Source organism: Phodopus roborovskii, unplaced genomic scaffold (genome assembly GCF_943737965.1).
Source record: "Phodopus roborovskii unplaced genomic scaffold, PHOROB, whole genome shotgun sequence".
In the NCBI taxonomy this organism is placed as follows: Eukaryota; Metazoa; Chordata; class Mammalia; order Rodentia; family Cricetidae; genus Phodopus; species Phodopus roborovskii.
The window spans coordinates 1,204,275-1,222,679 of record NW_026126576.1 but is presented as its reverse complement, the minus strand read 5'-3'; the positions used below and the strand labels follow the sequence as shown (position 1 = coordinate 1,222,679).

At 42.3% G+C, this 18,405-nt stretch overlaps 1 protein-coding gene across 2 annotated transcripts in view; it reads left to right on the top strand.

Moving 5' to 3' along the window:
• Positions 1-18,405, top strand: part of Eogt (EGF domain specific O-linked N-acetylglucosamine transferase) — a 33,435-nt gene that overhangs the window by 10,989 nt on the left and 4,041 nt on the right. For both annotated transcript variants that reach the window (XM_051203508.1, XM_051203509.1), the window contains exons 9-15: positions 2,477-2,583; positions 6,036-6,139; positions 10,307-10,399; positions 10,796-10,867; positions 10,965-11,051; positions 12,053-12,121; positions 14,900-14,961. In XM_051203508.1, coding sequence (XP_051059465.1) covers positions 2,477-2,583; positions 6,036-6,139; positions 10,307-10,399; positions 10,796-10,867; positions 10,965-11,051; positions 12,053-12,121; positions 14,900-14,961 — 594 coding nt within the window. The remainder of the gene's footprint in view (positions 1-2,476; positions 2,584-6,035; positions 6,140-10,306; positions 10,400-10,795; positions 10,868-10,964; positions 11,052-12,052; positions 12,122-14,899; positions 14,962-18,405) is intronic.

Here is an 18,405-nt window from a genome sequence, read left to right as displayed (position 1 = left end):
TTTAACCACAGAACAGTTACCAAAGCCAGGAAATTGTCATTGATCTAGTCTTATTAACCACATATATGTGGGCTTATTCTGTGCTTTTCTCCAAATGTGTATATTACAACATTTATATCCCTTGTCTAGGGACATGTGACCACCACCCTAGTTAGGATGCGGAATCCTCTGTCATCCACAAATGTTCACTATGATTATATGGGCTACTCTTATATAAAGTTAAAGTCTCTGGTCATTTGCTATGAAAATATTCTGGGGAATTAGCAGATTGTTGCAAATAGATGCTTCTTCTATCCTACAAGGCATTTTCAATCCTAGTTCATTTTGATATCTTATTCTATATTACAGTTCCTGAGGGTATAATTGTTTTATTTATTGCCGGGTAACACATTATCCTAACATATACTCTAGGGCATTGTTATATTTATGATTTATTGCTGTTACAGATTACCCTGAAGTAAAGCAGATGACATTTAGTATTTCACCCTGTTCTGATGTCAGAGGGGGCAGATCAGCAGGGACTCGTAAGGCTGTAGTCAATCTGTTGGGTGGGGCTATCACCATCTCTAGGCCCAATTAGACCTGGAAACTTAACTTCCAAGCTCACCCAGGCTGTTCTCAGAGCCTGGGATTCTGTCTGGCTACAGACCCAAGGATTCAGTTTTCACTCTATGGGTCTCTTAATAGTGCTACTCAGAAACATCATGGTAGGCAGCTTCCTCCAGAGCATGTCTTCCTAAAGATGGAAGCTGCAATGTTGTGTAGCGTAACTTCAGCAGTGACAAACTACTGTGTTCTGTTGGATTGAAGTAAGCCATTGAACTATGACCATATTTGGGGCGGGGGCATTAATTTCCATTTCTTTTCTTTCTTTTTTTAATAACTTATTTACTTATTTATTTTATGTGCATTGGTATTAAGGTGTCAGATCCCCTGACAGACAGGTGTGAGCTACCATGTGGATGCTGGGAATTGAACCAGGGTCCTCTGGAAGAACAGCCAGTGCTCTTAAATGCTGAGCCATCATCTCTCTAGCCCTTCTTTCTTCTTTAAAATAATATTCTTTTGTACGCTGAGGTTTTCATAGGGGTCACCTACCAGCTCTGTCCCATCAGCTCTAGAGACTTAGTATTAATAATTATAAATGCTCGGCCAATAACTTAGGCTTGTTTTTAGCTATCGCTTATAATGTAAATTAACCCATTTCTGTTAATCTGTGTGCTACCCCAAGGCTTGTTTACCTCATGTGTGTACTTCCCATCCTGCTCGTTTTGTGTCTCATGGCATCAACTCTAACTCTGCCCTTCTTCTCCCCAGCGCTCCCTCTGCCAGGAAAAATTCTGCCTAGCCATCTGCCAATCAACTTTTAATTAACAATGAGAGCAACACATCTTCTCAGTGTACAGAAGGGTTATTTCATAGCATTGTCTTTATAATAACCCAGTATGACCTGGAATTTGTGATCCTCCTGCCTCAGCTTCCTGAGTGCTGGGAGAAGTACTAAGGAACTCTTGTGGCCAGTGAAACAGCTTAGTGGGTTAAGTCTTGCTGCTCAAGCATTAGAACCTGTGTTCTCATCCTCAGGATCCACATAAAACAGTCCAGGCACAGTGGCACTCATCTGTATCCATGATGTCTCACTGTCTGGGCAGTCTTGCTGAGCTTGCAAGGTTCAGGTTCCAAGAGAGACCCTGACTAAAAATAATAGGATGGAGAGTGATTGAGGAAGACACTCTGGCATCACCCTCCCCTCTACATGATGCAAGGAGAGCTCATTGGTATACAAGAAAGGAAGGAAGGATGTGGGGAGAGAGGGAGAGAAGCAGTGAGGGCAGAAGGGAGAGAAAGACTCACGAACAGTGTTTACACCACCACTGCGTTTTCACATTGTGTTCTGAGTGATTCTGCTCAATGTTTCACTTAAGCTGCAATCTCACAGGGGGCTGCTGGTGACCTTCAGTTCGCTTTAGACATTCATCTTCACATGCTGGTGTCTGTCCTTCGTTTGTATGAAAATTGTACCCATGGCTTCCACAGATGTTTCCCAGTCTTCAGGGAAGCTTTCCCATCTTCTGTCTTTCTGAGGCTCTAGATTGTTTTGGAATATGATCTTCCTCAGAATCCAGGAAGTCTACTGTGCAAATTTCTATGGCCCACACGTCTTCTCATTTCAGCCCCCAAATAACAGGACACTTTGTTGAATCTCTATTGATACATCTTTTTCATGTTGTGGTGGCTTCCCAATTGTCTTACGAGTCTTACACGAGTTAGCCTGAATTTCGAAAGCATTTTTGTTGCTTTCTCAACATTAAAGTTGACATTAGAGTCTATAATGTCAGCAAATTAGGGAAGGTTTTACACAGGACTGCTTAATACTAGAAATAAGACCTGCCTCATGGGCAGGTGCAAGTTATGCTGTTGCAACAGGATGTTTGGAAGAGTCACTTTCAAACTGTGTCACAATTCACAATTCCAGGTTTGCTGAACTACAAAGCTATACTCAGCTCAATTTCAGACCTATAGAAGATGCTAAATGTGATCTCGTTGTAGAAAAACCAACATACTTCATGAAATTAGATGCAGGTAAGAAGTCCTTTTGTATGTTACTTGTGTATTGATTGGTGCAGTGCATCTATTTTTTTTTTTAAAGAAAAAGATGTTTTATTTTATGTGTATGGGTATTTTGTCTGCCTGTGTCTGTGTTCCACATCCATGCAGTGCCAGTGGAGGCCAGAGGGCGTTGGATCCTAGGTAGCAGCGATTTAGATCATTGTGATCTACTATTTCAGTGTTAGGAACTGGCCCAGGTCCTCAGCTAGAGCGGCCTGTGCTCTCAACCACCTGCTGTCTCTTCAGGCCCTCATCTGTTAACAAGCAGACATGCTTGTACCTGTTTTTTGTCAATTTGCAGTATGATAAACACTGGCTCTTCTTCTTCTATCATAGATGAACTAGTTTCAACTTCCTGTTACCTTAACGCCTTTGGCATTCCAGAAAAAAACCATCACATAAATGTGAAATGATTCCATCAAAATCAAGATGAAAGTGGCCTGTATATACCTTTTGTAATTAAATTTACCCTGTCTGGTTTCTCTAATCACTTTCATTAAATTTATGTTTTAGTGTGTGTGTGTGTGTGTGTGTGTGTGTGTGTGTGTGTGTGTGTGTGTGTAAGTGGGAAAGAATGCCAGTCCCTTCCCATGGTCAACTTTCTGTAACCAAATGAACGTAAAACTCTTTTGGAAGTTACCACTGCAGTATATTCTTGAAAAAAAAAAATCGGAATTATTTTCCCATCATGCCTCCAGTGCTAAGTCTTGGCCTGCAAGCATAACTTTAACTCCGGCAATTAGCAGCCCTGGGAAGGAGAGACACAGTGCATGTTATATTATCCCTCTCATTATGAGAGATGGAGATTGTAGGGCTATATCCTATCAAAATTCATGAGTGGCCCGGCCTACAGTGAAATATAGAGAGCCCTCTGTCAGGAATACTTGAGAATTACCATAATTTATTGATCATAGTTTTAATGTGCTCTGCCATCTGAAGTCGTAACTCTTATATTATAAAGTGTTAGATTCAGGAACCAGACAAGTTTAGCTTTTTGAAATAAAAGCGAATTTAAAATGCTTTGTTCAAGGTTCTGACTTTTAAAAAATATGCAGATGAAAGAGTGGCAATGGAGACATAGTGATCTTCCTGTAAAGGAGTGTGTGTGAAGCATGAAATTTATGCAGATCATATGCAATGAAATATGTATGCAGACTGTGTACAATAGAATGTGTAAAGTGGGGATGAATGGGCCAAGATAGATGTGTACCGTTTCTTTCCTATATTTGTTACTCATCTTTTCTTCTAACTTACACCATCATCTAATTTTCTTTTGTTCCTAACTCTTACTTTGGGGCAAGGAACATTATAGCAGAACTTAACCCCAGCCTCACTTCTCCAGCTTGAAGCAAGCCTGTGTTTACTTCCTCATTTTAAATCCTCGTGACACCAGACACTGTCATGCGTACGTATTGCATTCCAGAGTAAATGTTAGGGATCCCTAAATGTTATGGGACAGCTATGGAAAGCTGTAGTGCACATGAGGGAAAGGGGGCATTCACTAAGTGAAGCTTTCCCTGTTCATTTGAAAATAGTCTCTTTGCTAAGATTTTTCTGAGTCACGAAATTGTTCCTTCCAGGAATGGCAAGATGTCTAAATGGGTAAAGGTACTTGTCACCAAGTATGACAATCTCAGTGTGATCCCTGGGACACAAATAGTGAAAGGAGAGAACCAACTCCTGCAAGTTGCCCTCTGACTCCACACACACTGTGCTGTATGTATGTGCACACACATAAGTAGATAAATGTAATCAGAGAGAGAAGGTATCCCTTGTAACTGTTCATCTGAGGAAACTGTTTCCAGACTGGCAGCTCTACTCCTCTTGCTCCCCGGCACTCTGTTATAATTTACTGTGGGAATGAAGTCAGGGTCTTTCATGGTTTCTGCCCTTGAGAGTCACTGATTTTCATTTGAAGGCTGGTTTCACTTCATAATTTCATTTGGAAATGTGTGTTTTGCTATTTCACAGGAAGTCATCCACTTATATTTGTACAATTTCCAGGCTGACTCCTGGGTCTCATATACGTAAATCAAAAGTGTGCCATTTATTTCTTTTTCCTATTCCTTCCTTCCTTCCTTCCTTCCTTCCTTCCTTCCTTCCTTCCTGCCTGCCTGCCTGCCTGCCTGCCTCCTTCCTTCCTTCCTTCCTTCCTTCCTTCCTTCCTTCCTGCCTGCCTGCCTGCCTGCCTCCTTCCTTCCTTCCTTCCTTCCTTCCTTCCTTCCTTCCTGCCTGCCTGCCTCCTTCCTTCCTTCCTGCCTGCCTGCCTCCTTCCTTCCTTCCTTCCTTCTTGCCTGCCTGCCTCCTTCTTTCCTTCCTTCCTTCCGTCCTTCCCTCCTTCCTTTCTCTTTCCTCCCTGCCTCTCTTCCTCCCTCCCTCTCCCCGTTTCCTCTTTCCTTCTCTTCTTCCTCCTCCCTCTCTTGTTCATTGTTTGTTGAAACAGGGTTTCTCTGTGTAGTCCTAGCTGTCCTGGAACTTGCTTCATAGACCAGGCTGCACTTGAACTCACAGACCCACCTGCCTCTGCCTCCAGAGTTTTGGGAATAAAGTCATGTGCCACTACTGCCTGGCCATTCTTTCTTTCTTGCATTTATTTTTTAGTGTGAATGTACTCATGCACAAGCACTTTACTGAATTTGTTGGGTTTAGAGGACAACTTGCAGTCATTGGTCCTCTCCTAACATGTGGGGGCCAGGATTTGGACTCAGGTCATCAGGCTGGGTGGCGATTGCTGGCCCTTGTTTTGTGTCTTTCTGATGGCTGGCATGGGAATTAAAAATAGGGACAGCTATGGCTGCTTCTGTACTTTGACCTACTAAGCTCCTGTCCATCTTCATGAAGGTCTCCAGTTCTAGGAGATCCGATGTCCTCTTCTGGCCTCCAAGGATACCAGGCATGCATGTGGTACACAGACATACTTGGGGCAGAACCCCCATATACAAAAAACTTTTAAGAAGAATTATATAAGAAGTGATTAAATAAGAAAAAAACAGACAAGAATTGTTAGTTTTTGTTAGTGTTTGTGATTATTGCCTGTGCTTCTGTGTACAGGTGTCATTTGGCTGATTTAAAACAAACAAAATGAATAATTGGAAGGAATGATTAGTCATCGTGGCTGGATAGCTGCGTTAAATAGACCTATGTGGTTTCCCACCCTGGGAACTTAATGCTCTCTTATGACCTGAGATGTAGGAGAAAATGCATTCCTGATTTCAAAAGTATCAATTTTAAAAGTAAGATTTTGAGCTTGAAACTTCTTCAAGTTGACAAGTACCTGTGTCTAGCCCATATTTAGGAGAAGCAAGTTCCCTCATTGATTTTAAGGAGAAATAAACAGAACTGCAAGCAGCTGGAACGGAATACAAAAGTTGCTCTGTTGTGCGCTGCACGCTTGTTTAACGTGGCCCCCTCTTTCCCAACACCAGGTGTTAACATGTACCACCACTTCTGTGATTTCCTCAACCTCTACATCACTCAGCACGTGAACAATTCTTTCAGTACAGACGTGTACATCGTGATGTGGGACACCGTAAGTCAGCGGCTGCTCTCTCTTGCTCTACCAGCTGTCTAGCTTGTCACTGTGCACCTCTGACCTTGTGAGACAGAGGTTTCTAAGATGCATGTTTAAAAATTATGCCATGGGCTCACACATGTATAGATGTGTTCAAATGTGTTTCTGTGGGCCCCTGACGTATACGGACGTGCGCACACTAGCAGGCACATGAGGATGTGCTGTCCTTCGTTGCTGTTATTGTTCTGTTGGATTTCAATTTCATCTAAGGCAGGGTCTCATGTAGCCCAGGCTGACCCTGAATGGACTATGTCGCTGAAGGTGAACCTTTGCTCCTTGTGCATTCCAGTTCGCTCAGATTACAAGTATGGTGCTGGGCATTGAACTGGGGACTTCCTTCATGCTAAGTAAACGCTCTACCACCTGAGCCACATCCCGTCCCATAGATATGTGTGATCCTAAGTGCTTTGAATTTCAGAGTGGAGAAGTGGGATTTCCTTCCCTTTGGCGTATATGGAGTTCCCAAATGTCCGCTTCAGTGCTCCTCTGAGACATAAAGCCTCTGTGACTCAAAGTGGTAGCGCTTCTGTTAACATTGCCCTTTGAACTGCCCCTCCCCCAGAGCCTCAAACATGCTCAGCAAAAGCATGCACTCCACCACGGAGCTCCCCCAGCCCTATCTTTTGCTTAATAGCAGTTTTCCGGCCACAGCCAGCTTCATGCTAACTGGCCTGCTTTTTAGCTCAAGACCTAGGGTGACTCTTACACATGCATCTAAATGGGAAGCAATGTTGTCTGGGAGCAGCTGGCATGCACCTCCTGCGTTTTCAGAAAGCAGAGCGCACCAGCTAATCCATAAACAGTTCTGCAGACAAGGAGAAAGCATTTGCAGGCCCGACTTCGTAGACAGTAAGCTTACAGTATGGTTGTCGCCATAGCTGTCTCTCAGAGCTCTGGGCTGGCTCCAAGTCCTTGGGAAACTGGTTCTGCATTTTTGGCATGCTTTTGCTTTCTTTATCTCTTGCCCTACATACACTTCCATTTCCGTCTTGAGTCCAGTTTTATTGTCCCTTCAGTTTCATTTATTGGCAGTGTTTCTGTGAGCAAAGGGAACAGTGCCCTTCCCTTTCCTTCTTTTTGCTTAAGTGGGCCATATTGCTCAGTAAAACATCTCTCAGAAATTCTGCAAGACTTTAAAAAGAAATCACTTAAAAAAAAATCACATCGTCGCAATGTGGAATTTGGATGAGGATTTTTATTAGTGTATTTTATAGATGGGTGGAGCCAAAGATTCTAGTTGTATAGTCCTCTGAAGAACTTATGAGGTAAAGAGAAGCTTGTCACATACATTCTAGAAACCTTTTCATACCATCTTGCATGTCTGTTTGCATCCTCCTTAAGTGGACTGAGTTAAAGCCAGCTAGCTTCTAGGTGTCCTTCCTGTGTATGTTTGCATGGTCACCATGTCTGCCAACAAGACACATGGTTTTCAGGCAGTATGACTGTCTTTCTGTACAGATAAGTGGCATGTATGTAGGTGAGCAGTGTGGTTGGCTTCTCTGTGTTACCTGTCCTTTTCTGGTCCTCTAGCTTTTGCCTTATAAATCTCTCCTCTAGGAGGACTTTTCTGTCTCACCAGCCAGTTCCCCAACAACTATACTGAAACTTATTATTAATTATAAATGATCAGCTAATAGCTCAGGCTTGTTGCTAGCTAACTCTTACATTTTAAATTAACCTGTATTTCCTATCTATGCTATGTCACATGGCCCAGTGACTGCAAGTTCATCTCCTGCTTCCTCTGCATCTCTTCAAGACTCTTAAGACTTCTCTTCTCCTTCTTTGTGATCTTTTTTGTCTGCAAGTCCCACCTAACCTCTATCTGTCCAGTTATTGGCCAGTCAGCTTCTTTATTAAATCAATCACAGTGATATACATTCACACAGTATAAAGGAATAGTCCACACTTCTCTCTTAGTCAAAGAAATCCTAACTTCCCAGTCAAGTTCTTCATGAGTAGCTCTGTCTGCTTGGTACAGAATGCAGTGCATAAAAGCCTGTAGATTGCCTGGGGACAGTACTATATGACTGCATTGTCCACAGTTGAGCTTTTGTTAGCCAAGTCTTAAGTCAGTGGTTCTCAACCTGTGGTTCATGACCCTTTGAGGGTCAAATGACCCTTTCCCAGGGGTCACCTAAGACCATCGGAAAACACAGATATTTACATTATGATTCATAACAGAAATTACAGTAATGAAGAAGCAATGAAAATAATTTATGGTTGGAGGTCACCACAACATGAGAGTCCCAGCATTAGGAAGGTTAAGCACCAATGCCTTAAGTTAACCAATGCTGATACTGCCACACTTACTGCCAAGGACCTTGGCCATTAAGATGTTACTTCACAGAGCTCAGTGCTGTGACTGTCCCCTTGAGGTACTCAGCTCCTGGGCAAAGCCATCAGCCTACTAAATCATAGAAGGCCACTCCTTTTCTGGTGTTGAGGATTTGGAAGATCTTTGCTATTCCCTTTTAATTATAGAAATAATAACCCATTATTATGAGGTCAAACAATGTGGAGGCATGTGAGGTTTTCTTTTCCTTTAAAGACATCTTTTCCCTCTGTGATTTCATCATCCCCCTAGGGTGGAAATAGTTAGCTTAGATATATGTCCCTTCAAGACTTTTTAATCTGAGTAAATGTAAATATATCCTTAAGCCAGAATTTATCAGGACTTGTACAAAGAACTTTATGCATATCATTTATATAAAGATTTACTTATATCATCATACAAAAGATGCCCTGAGATTACAAGGGCATCTTTCCATGTCCTTTTTTGAGTGGTGACATATTTCTTCATTTGATGGATTTCCTGCATGTATTCATCTCTCTTCACCCCACACTTCATTTGTTTCTGATTCTGAGCTGTCTACTGGATGCTATAAACACCTTAGCCATATGCAGTATCCTTCCCTGTATCTATGGGGGATTACTGCCAAGGTCCACTCTGGACACCCAAATCCTTGGATGCTCAAGTCCTCTGTGTTAATTAGTATAGAATTGCATGTGACCACACACATCCTACTGGATGCTCTGAAACTACCTCTAGGTTATATACCCCAGTGCATGCAAACAGTCGTTATACTGGAGTGGCAACAAAGACACAGTTATTTTCTGAATAGTTTTGATCAGTATGAATGAACCATCAGGTCTAGAGGGCTCACTGTGTCCTTCTCTTCACATGCTCACCCTCATTACTCCTGTGAGCAGAGTCCTAAAAGTATTGCTGTGTGTGTGTGTTGGGGGGGGGGTGGCGTCTGGGCATGTTCAAATTTGAGACCTGCATGGGAGAATTTTGTTTTTCTTTCCTTTTTTTCCCTTGAGAAAATACCCACATATTCTTTCATGTGAAGTGAGAAATCACTTCTCCCTCAACTGTGCTGGGTAATTTGAATTTGTTTCTACATGTGGTTATTCTCAAATAATTCACAAGTTCTCTAGGAAGGGGCCACCCCAGAATCACTCTATTTTATTTTTAAAATTCCTTTCTGATGTGCCTTATTTTATCTCAAGAAACTGTAAGTTTATTTCTTTGAATTATTTATATTGAGCATCAACAGGAGAGTTTGATTATAGATGGTTGAGGGTCTTTATTGGACTGTTGCTGGAGAAACACCAAGGGAAAGCATTTTTGAACATGAAGTCTGAAACTACAGACCGTGTTTGACCACAGCCCTGTAACTCACTAGCTCTACAATTTAGGCAAACTATTTGAATTTCTATACAGTTTCCTCATGTATAAAATGAGGTTGAGGACATCAGCTTGCCCATTAGAGTTGTAGGGGTGTTTGTTGAATTAATAATCTATGTGCCTAGAACATGTATATTACCTGGGACATGAGAAGCATCCCAGATATTGTTAGGGTTATATGTTGTATCATGTGATGTTACTAGTGACATTATTAATGTGAATGGGGTAGTGTCACATTATTCATTATTCAATGGGGGAGAATTTTCATATAGTGTTTAAGCTTTCAAGCCATTTTCTTGCTTTGTATTTATTTCCAAACACAATCTACTTAGTGTGATGGACTTCGCTCACTGAGCACATTATTGTGTGTACAAATGGTGTCATATGTGTGTCTTAAGCATCTTCTTGTAACACTAACTTGTTTCCACCTTCAGAGCTCTTATGGATACGGTGACCTATTCTCTGATACCTGGAAAGCATTTACTGATTATGACATCATACATTTGAAAACCTATGATTCCAAAAAGGTACTGGAAATCTATTGAAATGTTTTTAAGTAACTGTCAGGCTCAAGTGACTCATAGAATAAATATTTAATTTGAATTTCTCTTGGCTGTTACCATTGATTTCTGACTTCTTTTTTTTTAATTGTAGCTAGAATTCTTGGAAATAAACCTTCAAACCTTCTTTCTATACAATTTCCAAAAATATGAATTTTATTTTCTTTGTCATAGTTTGCTAGTTAGACCATTTTGGTACAGGATGGAGAAGAGTTAGAATTTACTTTCTAAAATGAGGACTGCTGTTTTGGCATGAAGGGTGCACACCTACTGTGCTGTCCTGCTAAGGGTGCACACCTACTGTGCTGTCCTGCTAAGGGTGCACACCTACTGTGCTGTCTTCTAAACTGTCTTGCTTCTTAGGTGTGTTTTAAAGAAGCTGTGTTTTCTTTGCTGCCCCGCATGCGGTATGGACTGTTCTATAACACACCGCTGGTAAGCATCTAAGATAACCTTCCTATGTTTTTAGAGATCTTCTGAAATCCCGGTGTAGGAGTATTTGCTATAACATGATCTGGTGCTTTTGTTTTAGATCTCTGGCTGTCAGAATACTGGGTTATTCAGGGCCTTCTCCCAGCATGTGCTGCATAGGCTGAACATTACTCAAGAGGGACCCAAGGTAATGGATATGTTATGGGTTCTGAGTAGGCTTTATTATTCATCTCTAATCAGTGCCACCTTTGGAGAGAAGCATAACCAGGAGGCAGTGTTTGCTATGATAATGTTGCCTGTTCTGTAGTCCTCTGAATTCAGGAGTCAGCAGCCACTGAAGATAAGCTAAAGGGTACTGTAAGAATATGCTTTATTCTCCTTGTCTGTGTTTATTTCTTTGCCCATATCTCTCTACCTTCTCCCAATTGACTCCTGTAATCCCTGCTAAAAACAATCTACCCTACTGACCAACAACCTAAGTAATAGTGTAATGAAGAGGGTTTTGCCTTCTATGGCTAAAGTGGATACACTTATGTGTCTTCATAATTGACATATGATTGAGCACATTTCTAGAGTGCAGTGTTATATTTTGACATAGCTTAATTATCAAAGCATTTCTGTTACCTCAAGCATCAACCATGTCTTTGTTGTGGGAGTAGTCCAAATCTTTTCTCCTTGCTTTATGGAAATAGACAATACACTGTTGTTATGCCCAGTAACTCTCCAGTGACATTGACAGCAGACCTTGGTCCCCCAATATCTGTAATGTGTCTCTAGTAATTATCCTGTCTGTTTTCTCCCCTGGCATTCTTCCCAGTGTCCACCACTCACTAGTCTACTCTCTACTTCTCTGGTATCCTCCAGAGAATATTGTATACAGCTATGAGATCAGCTCTTTTAACGTCTGCCTCTGAGGGAGAGCATGCAGTATTTGTTTTCTGTACTTGACTTATGTTAACATAATGCCTCCCATTTCCTTCTGTGCTCCAATAAATGACATATTTTTTTTCCATTTGTATCATTGAGTAATACTCCTAAGATAATGGTTAATGAGTCAGGCTAATATTCACCATCCTCTAAATATGTCCTCAGTGAGTTTTACCTCTCTGGTAAATTACATTTGAGATTTGGGGTTCTTTTTGGTCTGAACACATGCCATATTATTCCAACTTTTCATTTTCATCATAGGATGGGAAAATTCGAGTTACCATTCTTGCACGCAGTACAGAATACCGGAAAATACTGAACCAAAACGAGGTTAGTACTTTGGTATGAACTTTTATCACAATGACTCTGCCTCCCCTGGCTCATGAACTATGCTTTTTCATATTGCATTATAAGTTTTTATTTGAAACTGTTGGTTTCTAGAGATACCTAATGGTCTATGCCTATTGCAAGTACTATCTTTAGCTTCTCCAAACTCCCACCCCATCCAGATCTGCTTTATCGTAAATGTACACCCACACCAGCTCTATGTAGAATACAGGCAAAACCAAAGCCAAACAAAACTGTGAGTCCTTCCTGGGCTGCAACAGGAGGCTGAACATTCTCCCTCCAGGCAAACTAGTAACAACATGCAAGCATGCCTTTTCGGAGATGACTGATGTCACTTGGTATTTCTGTAGCATCCGGCAGCACATACAATTAGAAGAGATTCCATCCATTTGAATGGCTGACTGTCTCGGAAACTGCTCCTGGGCATCCAATTCATTTATTTCAGCAGAGCAGGATCATAGATTGCGTTCCGCCTCATACTGGACAGATAATCAAGAAAGCCTGGACCTAAGACTGTTTTTCTACTGTCTCAGCCGATAGATGCAAGAGGAGGTTGAGTATACCTATGAGCCCAGACCATCAGGAAATGGCAGGGCAGGGCAGGAATAGCATCAAGTTTGGGGAAAGGCACAGTGCCAGCACCTGCTGTGGTGCTGGCCTGACACTTTCAGACTCTATGGGCAAACTGTACAAATGTTTTGAGGTGAGATTAGCAATTCAGGTCCCAATGTCATGGCCAAGAGACCCAGCATGCTGCTCTTCCTCCAAGATAGGTTATGGGTTCCAAAGCATATGCATGACAAGGGCAACAGTACTTTGGCTACACTGATTAGTGATTAGTGAACAGAGAATAAGCCTCGGGTGTGTGTAGCCCAGGCTGACCTTGTACTCACTGTGTAGGCATGGCTGGTCTTGAACTCCCAATTCTACTGCCTCAGCCTCATGAGTGCTAGGAGTACAAGCAGTCTGGTTACCTCAAACTTGCCCTAGTGTAGCGTTTGTTGAGGTAATCATGAGTGGTCGGAAATTAGACAATGATAACCCTCTAGGACTCTCAGACACATGGAATTCCTTTGATGCGAGTCCACCTCATTAAATGACTGAATCTCATGCTACCTAATTAGTTTTTTTCTTGGGAGGGGGGCATGCCTGTTTATAGAGGAAAACTTCTGTCTAGTGACTGCATGTGTGTTGTGCAGTTGTGCATACATGTGTATAAAATGGAGTGACTAGTTAGATTGCATTCAGCAATCCATATGCACTGCTGAAGAACAGAGGTTGGGTAGTGAGAAGAGCATGATTTGGTTCCCTCCATTTCTCTGTCCCGCCCCTGCTTCTGTGCCATGGATAGAACCAAGAGCCTTTTTCATGGGCAAACTCCCATCACTGCTGCTTCCTGGCCACATCAATGCTTTCTGTAACCTTTGATGTTGCTGTTGTTGTGTAGGACCTGGTAGGGATGCAAACCGTCAGTGTCAGGTTACAGTGCTGTGAGGGACATGCAGGATCATGATGCTGCTTTGATAAGCACTTACTCACACTCTGTAGCTTTCTGTCTGTCAGAATAATAGCCAAATGTGATTTTAGAATTATACAGAAATAGCAAGTTTGTTTTCTGCTGCTACTTCAGCATTTCTGGAGGATGGGGCCCAAACTCCTTATGGTTTGTTTGGAATGAGCCATTGTCTGGAAAGAGCCATTTCAGCATAGTTTTGGAGTATTGTGTCCTCTCAGGCCTTGAAGGACCCAGTAGCTCTGAAATTATGGAGAAATAGAGTAATGAAGTCAAGAGATAGGGTCAACATTTGAATTCAAATGAGCTCTAAAATAATAGATATAAGTGATGTCTAATGCAAACAAAATAAACTCTGGGAGTTGAGTAGATGGCTCAGTGGGTAAAATACTTGCCATACAAACAAGCATGAAAACCTGAGTTTGATCCTCAGAACCCATATACAAGATCCAGGCTTAGGGACTAGAGAGATGGCTCACTGGGTTAGAGGTCTGGTTGTGAAAGCAAGATAACCTGTTTAAGTTGCCAACACTGATGTAAAAGCCAGGAATGGCTGCGTGTGCGTATAACCCCAGTATTGGGGAACAGCAACATGCAGATGCCAGGAGCTCACTTGTCAGCCAGCTGAGCCAAAACAGTGAGCTTCAAGTTCAATGAAAGATCCTGCTAGAAAAATGGCTATGCAGGCCTGCTATGCAGACGTGAGTACCTGAGTCTGGATTCCTAGAACCAGTGTACAAAAGCCAAGATTGGTAGCATCCTCCACCATGGCACCAAGAGGTGGCGTGGGCGGCAGACAGGTGGATGCCCAAAGCTCACAGACTGAATTGGCGAGCTTCTGGTTCAGGGAGAACATCTGTCTCAGAAAATATAATTGAAGAGTCATGAAGAAACAACACCGGGTGTTGCTTCTGTGTCTTCAAACACATAACACACCTGCACACACAGGTTCACACATCCTCACTGACATATCTCACACACACACACACACACACACACACACACACACACAGTGAGAGAGAGAGAGAGAGAGAGAGAGAGAGAGAGAGAGAGAGAGAGAGAGAGAGAGAGAGAGAGAGAGAGCAGGTGTGCCTGGCTCCAGGGCAAATGAAGTGAAGTTGTCCTCTGTACACACAGGCACTATATGAACTCAGAAAACACAAACAAAACAGATTTTAATTAAAAACTTTAGGATTCACAAAGGAAAGCAGAAAAAAAATAATTCTACATGTGCTTCTTTTTTCCAGCTAGCAAATGCACTGAAAACAGTATCCACATTTGAAGTCCGGATTGTTGATTACAAGTACAGGTGAGTCTCCACCCGGGAAGATACTCTCTCCCCCAGATTGAGCCACTCACTGGTGGGGACAGAGCATTTCTGTAGTGGGCACTCTGCCCTTGTAGAGCAAGAAGTGACACTCAGACACTATCATTAAGCAAAACATGGTGACAGAGGCCACAAGTTCAGGGGGCACTGTTGAGCTTCCTGAGGTCTCCTGTTCAAGTTCAATTGTATTTTTCTGGAGAAATAATGAACCCGGATTTTCACTTGAAATACCTGATTTGTTTTTTAAAGATTTTACTTATTTATTATGTATAAAGTGTTCTGCCTGCATGCTAGAAGAGGGCACCAGATCTCATTACAGATGATTGTGAGCCACCATGTGGTGGCTGGGACTTGAACTCAGGACCTCTAGAAGAACAGCCAGTGCTCTTAATCTCTGAGCTATCTCTCCAGCTCCTGAAATATCTGAATTTTTAAAAAGTTAGCAGCTACTATTAAATCTTAACATGCACACACAGATATACATATATCCACATATATAGATGTGTGCATATGCACATCTATATGGCCTAATTTACCCTGTTAGCTAACGGATTTCAACTTTGAAGGCCATGAATTATAAAAGAAAACATAAAAGGCCTAAACTGCTGTGTAGTAATTCCTGTTGGTTTGAGAACAGTCACTGTAGTGGGAGTACATCCTCCAGGCAGAAAAAGTCTAGCAGTGTAAGCAAGATTAAAAGGGGCTGGAGAGATAGTCCGTGTGCGCACATAGACCCTGCAGAGGGTACCTACCATAGGTGCACTTCCTGCAGCTACATAGGCCTGGGAGTGAGGCTGCACCTCCTGCAGCTCCGACTTGCTAAGGGAATGAATCCTTAAGGATATGAGGATGAGCTAGCCACCGGGCTTCTAAGATGAGATCCAGGTGTGGCAGACACTGCCTCCTGTGCCAGGGACCTCAGACACAGAATGGAGAAATCCGTCGGACAGTGCCTTCGTGTGAAGGCTCTCTATTATGTCACACTGGCTTTCTCTCACCTTACACCTGCAGCCATGCTCTGAGGATGTAATACTCCTCTGTTTCACACAGTACACTGTGTTGTGGTGGCTTCTTCCATAGGCATGTGAGGACATAAGTGTGTGGCCAAGACTGAGACCTGGCATCAACCTGAAGGAGCCAGAGAGGCACCTCTGGTGCTGGGCCATTGCTTGTCTGAGCACTTTCCAAGTGAAGCAAGGAAAATCAATCAATACCTTGTCAGTCTATGGTGGTCATTTAACAAGTGGTTAACATTGGCATCTGTGACTGCCAGTCCGCGGTGATCCTCCAGCTGGCAAGTCCAAGGGATTTACCTGTTTTTACCTGAGCAAATGCATCTTAGCTTCCTTTTTTATTGCTGTGATTAGAAACAAAACAAAACAAAACAAAAAAAAAAAAAAAAAAAACCAAACCAAACAAAAAACCCTTCACAAAACAACCTAAGAGAGGTTTATTTGGCTCATATTTCCAGGCTTCAGTCCACCATTTCAGGGAGTTCAGGTGTAGGAACCTGGAGTAGCTAGTCACATTATTACATTCACAGTCTCAGAGCAGTGAGATTATACCTGCATGCCAGTACACAGCCTGGTCTCCCTTTTCATTTAGTCTTGGGCCTGGCCATGAAGTGGCATCACCCATATTCAGGCTGGGTCTTTCCACTACAATTAACCAATTAAGAAAACCCTTCACAATATACCTATAGGCCAACCTAATTTAGACAGTTCTTTATGGAGACACCCTTTCTGTGTGATTCTGCAATGGGTCAAATTAGTCAGAATTAACTATCATACTGTCCTTACTTTAGCACTAGTTCACATTCCTGGGCAAACAGACACCTTTCCCTGGTGTCAAACACACAGAAAGATTGTCTGCCTTTTCCGTTTCTTCGTTTTGTTTTTGGATGTTTCAAAAAGCTGATTTAAGAAAGACTTCACCTTTCCTTCTTAGAGCTTTAGCATGCTCCACTTGGGATACAGTGGGCCTGGCAGTACTTATTCTTCCGTGACTATTCAGTGCTCCCTACACACCCCCATATTCTAGCCCTCATGCCTAGCCTCACTTCAGTACATTTCAGTGGACTGATTTCCAGTGGACACATTTGCATCTGCTGGTGTTACAGGCATAGAGCAGAATGTGCCTGGCTCTGAGAAGGAGGGTAGGAAGGGAGGCGGGGGATGAGGTATGCAGTGACCTTTTATGGGTCATTGACACGTGCCTGCCTCTCCCAGTTATGTAATCAGCTTTTGAAAACATACTCCCTTTGCAGAATGAAGCACACATAGGCTGGTGGATACCAGTGTCTCCTCTGCTGTTGCCTTTCCAATGTTCATCTCTGGACCTATGCCCCCCCCACACACACACACACATGGTTTTCTATCCTCACACTCCGCTGGTATCTTGACTTTAAAGAACAACTGTCAAATTTTAGTGCTCTTTAAAGACAAGCAATGGATTGTTGCATCTGAGATCATCTTAGGTATGTGGTATCTAGTAACTCACGTCACATAATTTATTCTCTTTTTTTTACATTATTGTTTTCTTTTATGTGGATGGGTGCTTTGACTGCATACATGTATGCCTGAGTACTGCATGTGTGCTGTGACTGAGGGAGGCAGGAGAGTGTTTTGAATCCCCTGGAACAAGAGTTACTGATGGTTGCTGGGAATTGAACTCAGACCCTCTGGAAGAGCAGCCAGTGCTCTGAACTGCTGAACCATCTCTCCAGTCCCTGTTCTCATTTTTTAGAAGTTCCTTTATTGTTTAACAGGAGTAATTTCCAGCTTGGGATATTCTGCTGTCTCTTTAGTACTTGCTTCTTTCCCTTTCCACGAAGAAGCAAGAGTGGGTCTTCCTGCTAGGAGCCCTGCTCTGCAGTTTTATATGCCTACCTTTGAATGGTACCTTTTATTTCAATTAGACCTATTTGCTAATTGTGTTTATATCATGTGTCATGATTTTATTAATGTTCCCTTGAAAGACAGAGTTTGTATGGGGATATATTGTTTATGATCTAATAAAGCTTGCCTGGAGATCAGAATGCAAAGCTAGCCACAGCCATAAAAGCTGGACAGTGGTGGCACACACCTTTAATTCCAGGACTCAGGAGATAGATGCAGATGGATTTCTGTGAGTTCAAGGCCACCCTGGGCTACATAAGAGAAACAGAGCTTATGCCTTTAATCCCAGCACTAGAGAGAGCATAAAGAGCTCAGTACAGTCGGAGCAGTGTGAGTCTGAGCATTGGTAGAGGTGAGTACTCTCTAGTGGCTGGCTTCTTTGCTTTTCTCATATTCAGCTTGAATCCCAATATCTGTCTCTGGGTTTTTATCATTTGTGCTACAAGTTTGTGCTTAAAGTATGTGTTTAGTTGTCAGACAATGAATGAAGTTATTAAATACTGGAGTGCTTGAAGTTGTCATAACAGCA